A 6,920-nucleotide genomic window follows, 5' to 3' on the forward strand; every position below is an offset into this window, starting at 1 on the left:
CTGTGTTGGGGGCCCACAAGTCAGTCACTGGATCCCGTCGCAAATGGAGTTTTGGCACTACTTCTGGTACTGGTGGTGCTGCTCCTCCTCTGGAACAAGGGTCCAGCTCGTCGGGGATGCTGAAGTCCACAACCGTTGGCTTTACATGCGAGTGGTGGATCCAGGATTTCCTTCCTTCAAGGAACACCGCTGCCTGAGTTGTCAATAAAACCTGGTGTGGACCCGAGTATCTCGGATGGAGCGGGCTCGCCCGGACAAACTTCTTCGCCCAGACAAAGTCTCCTGGCCGGAACGGATGGACCTGCTCCTCTAGGGGTACCGTCTGAGCGTATCGCGCCGCCCGCCACAGTTCTTGCAACCTGCTGTGTAAGGAAAGAAACTGAGAGGCAGTGACATGTTCCCCCCCCCCCAGTAAGGAGACATTGGGCTTAGGCAAATTTCCGCCCTTCGATGGCGGGTGTCTAAACAGCAATTCATATGGAGAGAGACCCAGAGCCCTCGTGGGCCGTGTGCGTAAATGAAACAGTACAAGAGGCAATACCTGAGGCCATTTTAACCCCATCTCCTGAGTGTATTTAGCCAAAAATGATTTCAATTCCTGGTTATGTCTCTCAGTCTTCCCGATGGATTGGGGATGGTATGGGGTATGGAAGAGGTGAGAGATGCCCAGTCCCTCCTCTATGTGTGACAATACTTTTCCTGTGAAATGTGTGCCCCGGTCAGAGTCAACTGTCTCTGGCACTCCAAACCTCGGGATAACTTCCTTCAGCAATACCTTGGCTACAGTTAAAGCAGTGGCATTAGTAGTGGGGTATGCCTCCACCCAAGACATGAGTGTGCACACAATGACAAGCAGGTGTTTCTTATCCCAGGTGTTCTGTCTGCCACAGAGAGAAGCTCCCTGAATGCATCGATCTTACGCCCAGTTCATGCATGCAGAGAGTACCCTCCCCGCCCATCTCTCTGGACCATCCCTGGGTCCTGGGACCATGAGAAGAAGTGATTGTAATAACTGACACTCCACAGATATTCCCTAACTGTGATTTTTGTGATCGGGGTGACATGCTCTGGGGCTGCCACAGAATTGGAGACCTCTTGGCAGGAGTTTATTTGCAGAGGGTTTGCTCATACAGTACCCTTCTCTAAACTCTCTTTGTACCTGCTTGAGAGGAACCATGCAAACAGGCTGTTTGCCTAAGTGAATGGGCCCCCAGTAGCACAGGAGGCTCAGCAGTGGGTCAGAATTAATCTCTGGCATGAGTTTGATCTGTTGCGAATGATGTCTGTGCACTCTCAGGTGCCCTCTCCCTTGGAGACAGCCCAGGGGTCTTCCTCCTGCCTCTCCTCAGGGCCAAGGGCAGGGGGGGTTCCATTTACATAACTTGTCCATAGCAGAGCAGCAGAGCATATATTCTGCTCCCAGGCAAGCCCATTGATGGCCTTGGGGTGCTCTGCTCATTGAAACCTGGCTGCAGCATCGGTCTCCCTGGGGCCTTTGGCACCAGCTGGGATGCACTGCAGAGCCACATATAAGCTAAGCTGCCGGCTGCCTGCTTTACTTGGTTGCCTGCCCTTCGCTGCCGGCTGAACCGCAAGGTGAGTGCCTAATGCAGTCTGTGCATCCTCTTCTGGCTGCTGCAGAGTGAGGCCATTTCCTTGGCTAAGATAAAGTCTGGCAGGGTGGCTGGCTGTGTGGGGCTTGCCCCCCTTCAGAAGGCAAACTAGGCCAAGGAGAGGCAAGTGGGGTGACATCCCAAGGAAGGGAACTTGGAGAGCCCACAGTCCTTCTTACTCATAAGAGGGACAACAGCCCTAACAGGCCAAAACGTCAACCCAGGTGCTTCATGTGTAGACTGCCAAAGCCCCATCGTGGATTGTTCAGAGGAGGGTGTCACATCCCTAATGCCTTCCCAAACTACCCCAGACCATGCCTGGCAGTTTAAGCCTTGTCGATGCCCAGATGTTGTGAAAATCCCCCTCTGGGATCATTCTTGGTGTTCCAAACTTGTCAGAAGCCAGAGGTTGAGCATCTCCCGGGGGCTATGGAAGGTGTTGCCCTCGGAGCAGGCACTTAGTCTTTCCAAAGTGTCTTTTACATGGTATATTCATCACAGCATTTTTAAAAGAGTCTCCATTGTCTGCTCTGACCTAAGCCATCTAGATTTGGCAAGAAATCACAGATCAATAATTCATAGAGTCTGACTAGTCTTTTCTGAAGCCATCTGGGCCCATTTACATCACTAGGCTGGCATGTGGGGGACTCCTTTGTGGTGACTCATGAACTGTGGGTTGGGCTGGGAGGTGGGAGTGGGGCCACATCTAGGGAAGGCTGAGAATTTCAATTCAGTTCGCATTTCAAGCAGAATTTATCAAATTCGCAATTTCCACAACAATAAGAGAACCGACACACAGCCATCCTTCGAAATGCACGTTAATTAGAATTTTGGGATGCAGTTCGCCAACTACGCAACATTTACAAAAAAGCATATATTAGGGGAAAGTGTGCATTAAAATGAATAAATGAATGAAGATAACATGCAAACAGGCATGAAATGATGAGAAATTGTTTTCAAAAATGTGCAAACCTTTGTCAAAATTGCCTACTAAAATGTGTTTGGAAACATTTGCACTAAAATGGTGGATTTTCATGAGGGTTTTTTAAAATATTTTTTGCCGATTGCTGTTGAAATGTAGAGAACTGGATTTAACATTGGCAAAATGAGAAACTGAGAGGACTGAAACTGACAGATCTTCCCATCCTTAGCCACTTCATGCCCACTATGCCAAGTGTTGAAGTCAACCCAGAGATCTCGGTACCCCACGGTCTCAGCATGTCACATTGGCACTTCTGTGAATTTTTTCTGCCCCCGGCAGCCTTCGCAACAGCTGAAGGGGCAGAAAAAGTCTAAATATGTGGGAAACGGGGGGGGGGGGTTTGCGGAAGAAACCCTTTTGCTTGTTCCAAAACTGATCATGTTGCCCAGATGTTCTGCTGATCAGGGCATGGAGGGGCTCTGTTCCCTCATATCCAAATGCCCTCCCGGTCCCAGCCTTGACCACCCCACCCTCCTGCCTCTGCAATATTCCTCCAGTCACAATCACTCATATTTATGCTCCCCACCCCCACTGCCCAATCTCATGTGTTTCAAACTGAGTGATGAATCACAATCTTTGTACAATGGCCTTTTCTCTCCTGACCACTTGTGCTTCATCCTCTTCATCTTTGCATTTTCTCCATATTTTACTCTCATTGTTTGAAATGGTGCCGATGACTCATCTCGACCCCATTCACAAAAACTAGCAGGGAAGGGCATGAAGAAACAACTGGAAGCTCCTGAAGATTATGTGTGTGTGGGGGACCTCGTCTTGTGTTCTTCACCCAGTCAGTGGTGCAGAATAAGCGAGAGCTGCCATGGCCGGCGGCATGGAGGGGGGCATTGCCCCACAGAGGCTCAAGAAGATTAAGGCCAGGAAAACAAAGGCATCTCCAAATTGTCCTCCTGCACTAGCTAATTCTGGCAGAAATGTAAAGGTTTGTATTCTAACACCAAGGTGGCATTTGCCATTTTTCACTTGCTCCTCTTTCTAGTTTCCTTTGTGAGGATACCTTCCGACTTGCGTATGCACCTTTAATATGCTGTTGTTATCATTAATGATCCATAGGATTTTAAAGCTGTTTTGTTTTAATATATTTTAAAGTCTGTTTTTAGTGTATTTTTAGTGTTTTCTTTGCCGCCTTGGGGTCCTTCTGGGAGGAAGGGCAGAATATTCATCATCATCATCATCATCATCATACACCCTAATAAATGCGTCCATCTTTAAGGCACTGCAAGATGCTTGGTTGTTTTTGTCACAATTCCTACAACCTTTCATCCTCACAACTACCTTGGGATGTCAGCCAGGTTGGGGGAAAGTAATTTGCTTAAGGCTGCCATGATCCTGGGTCTCTCAGCAGTGGGGCCAGCGTGGTGTAAAGATAAGAGTGTCAGGCCAGAACCAGGGAGACTGGATGAGCTTGGGCCAATCAGTCACTATTCCTAACCTACCTCACAGGGGTGTTGTGAGGATAAAAGGGGAGTGGGGAAAATATGTGTGCTGCCCGGAGCTTTTTGGAGGAAGTTTGTAATTCCTGTGTAATTCCCTGTTCCTGTGACTGTAACTTGTTTTAACTGTTTTTAATGCAACCAGCCCTGGGTAACCAGGCCTCGCCATCCTGCTCTCCCTCTTGAGGCCACGGCTGCTGTGCCTGGGATTTCTTCCCACCACATAACTTTCTCCCGCTTCTCACTTGCAGCGCCATATGACCACAGATGCTGCCACGGTGCCTTGCCACCCCAGGGGGCGTGGAGAACTGTGAGAGCCCCTGGACCCAGCATGCAGCCTCCTCCCTCCAACCTCTCCATCTTCAGCCCAACTGCCTTCCTCTTACTAGGCATCCCCGGCCTAGAGTCGCTGCATGCTTGGCTGGCTGTGCCTTTCTTCTCTATGTACCTGGTGGCCGTCCTGGGGAACTGCACCATTCTCTTGCTCATCGGGACTGACCCAAGGCTCCACCAGCCCATGTACCTCTTCCTGTGTATGCTGTCCCTCACTGACCTGGTCCTCTCCACCTCTGCTCTGCCCAAGATGCTGGCCATCTTCTGGCTGGGTGCCAGGCACATTGGCTTCAAAGCCTGCCTGGCCCAGATGTTCTTCATCCACTCTTTCACTGCCATGGAGTCTGGCTTCTTCCTGGCTATGGCATGTGATCGCTACGTGGCCATTTGCAAGCCACTGAGGCACACCACTATCCTCACAGGAACCCGCATCGCCACTATCGGTGGCGTGGTAGTGGCCCGGGGCGTGGTGTTCTTCTCCCCACACCCATTCCTGGTGGGGCAGCTGCCTTTCTGCAAGACCAGGATCATTGCCCACAGTTACTGTGAGTTCATGGCTGTGGTCAAACTGGCCTGTGCAGACATGGCAGTCACAAAGGCATACAGCCTGACAGTGGCATCCCTTATCGGAGCCTTTGATGTTCTCTTCATCGGGCTGTCCTACGGACTGATCCTGTGCACTGTCTGCCGCCTGCCCTCCAAAGAGGCTGGCCTCAAGGCGCTGGGGACCTGTGGATCCCACATCTGTGTCATCCTTGTCTTCTACACCACTGCAGTCTTCACATTCCTCACGCATCGCTTCAGTCAAGGCAGCATCCCCCATCACGTCCACATCCTCATCGCCAATGTCTACCTGCTGGTGCCACCAACACTGAACCCCATCATCTATGGGGTGAGGACGAAGCAGATCCGTGAGAGGGTGCTGCGGGGGTTCCACTGGAAGGGTGTCTGATGCCCAGCTAACCCCAATGGAATACCTTTGGCTGTTGACAACATCTCTGTGAGAAACTTACAGAATTATCTGTGTGGGGAGATGGAAAAGTAAAGCATCTCCCGATGGGGGGCGGGTAGAAGGTTCCACATAGCCATTATGGTTAGCAGCCATTGGCAACCCTCTCCTCTCCACTCCTCTCCTCTCCATGAATTTGCCCAACCCTCTTTTAAATCTCTCTAAGCCAATGGCCATCAATAAATCCTATGGCAGCAATTCCATAAATAATTTTTGGTGTGCGAAGTAGTAGTTTCTTTAGAGATGAATACATCTGTCTGGTGACTGGTCTCCTTTGGCAGGCAGGCATACTGAGTTCTGCAAAGACTGCTGGGTTGTTGACCCAGCATGATGCTTCTTATGTTCAGCTTCTTCGAGGGCTATCACCTTCCTGGGGGTTTAGCCTCCAGATGGGGGCACAAAGGAAACCATGCTTTATGGCCAGCCTCTGCAGCTGGATGCAGCGACTATTAGGAGCCAACCTGGCTGTGAACCTCTGCTCAGCCACAAAGGCCACTGGGTGAATTTTGGGCCAATCATGCCCTCTTAGTCCAGCCTACCTCACAGGGCTTTTGTGAGAAGAAAACAGACATGTACGCTGCCCTGCACTCCCTGGAAGAAGAGCAGGACAAAAATAACATAAATAAACCAATTGCATTTTTATGCCATCTTTAATGTAACTTTGGTATAAGTAACCTTGCAAATCATTTGACAGGAAGGAATGGTCTACATATTATAAATACATAACTTTGTATTGACATTTTTAATAAATAAATGCGCCTGCATTTTGAAGGAATTGCATTTTTGGAAGACAGTCATGGATCATTTGCACAAGAAGCTAATTCACCACTTAAAAGGCTTCACCATGGCATAGAAGAATCCACAACAATTGGGGGTAAACTTTTTGAGTCGAAGGTGAAACCTGGGCAGGAAAATGTAGATCATGCATCCAGATCTGCAACAACGACCTGAGCTGCAGCACTAGACATATTGTGTGTGTGTTCTAGTGTAGTGGTCCCTGGCTGGCACCTGGTGAAGAATAATTTCCTCCCTGGTGAGCAATGCGTTATGGAAATATGCAGAGATACTCAGCGTCTGAGCTGCGTGTGCCAGTGTGTGTATTTACCCAAGTAGCAGGCTTTTACCCTGCATTGAGATCACTGAGACTTAAGACTTAGTAAAATAAGAAAACCTACTTTATATTTATAGAAATATATAGTAGATAGAAAGGCATACCTAGTTCTAACTAACTAAGTTGGAGGCGCAACGCCCAAACGTGGGAGTCGCCCTCATGTTCAGGAGAGAGAGCAAAGACAGAGATGTCTCCTCTCTCCTTGGACAGTCAAAGAAGAAGACGAAGGAGGGGCAGGTCAGCTTCCCTGAGCATATCAGTTAGGGAAGGAAGTTAGGTAGAGAAGAGCACAGGTAAAGGTAGGCAGCCTAGCCAGGTGGAAGACCCCAACTCTATCTCCCTTCTGGAATACAAACAAAAGAACCCAAGCAGGAGTTGCTCTTGCCCCACTTCCAACACAATGCTCCACTTAATATATTCATCC

The 6,920-nt window shown here is 49.4% G+C and overlaps 1 protein-coding gene across 1 annotated transcript; it reads left to right on the plus strand.

The window, feature by feature from the left end:
• Positions 1-4,392: 4,392 nt before the first annotated feature.
• On the plus strand, positions 4,393-5,328 carry LOC133386043 (olfactory receptor 52P1-like). Its single transcript, XM_061629668.1, has one exon. It carries the CDS (start codon positions 4,486-4,488, stop codon positions 5,326-5,328), a length of 843 nt encoding a protein of 280 aa, XP_061485652.1. The 5' UTR covers positions 4,393-4,485.
• Positions 5,329-6,920: the final 1,592 nt, after the last annotated feature.

Source organism: Rhineura floridana, chromosome 5 (assembly GCF_030035675.1).
Source record: "Rhineura floridana isolate rRhiFlo1 chromosome 5, rRhiFlo1.hap2, whole genome shotgun sequence".
Taxonomy (NCBI): Eukaryota; Metazoa; Chordata; class Lepidosauria; order Squamata; family Rhineuridae; genus Rhineura; species Rhineura floridana.

Excerpts from the sequence above, each read along its gene's own strand:
- LOC133386043 (XM_061629668.1), top strand. The coding sequence starts at position 4,486 with ATGTACCTGGTGGCCGTCCTGGGGAACTGCACCATTCTCTTGCTCATC.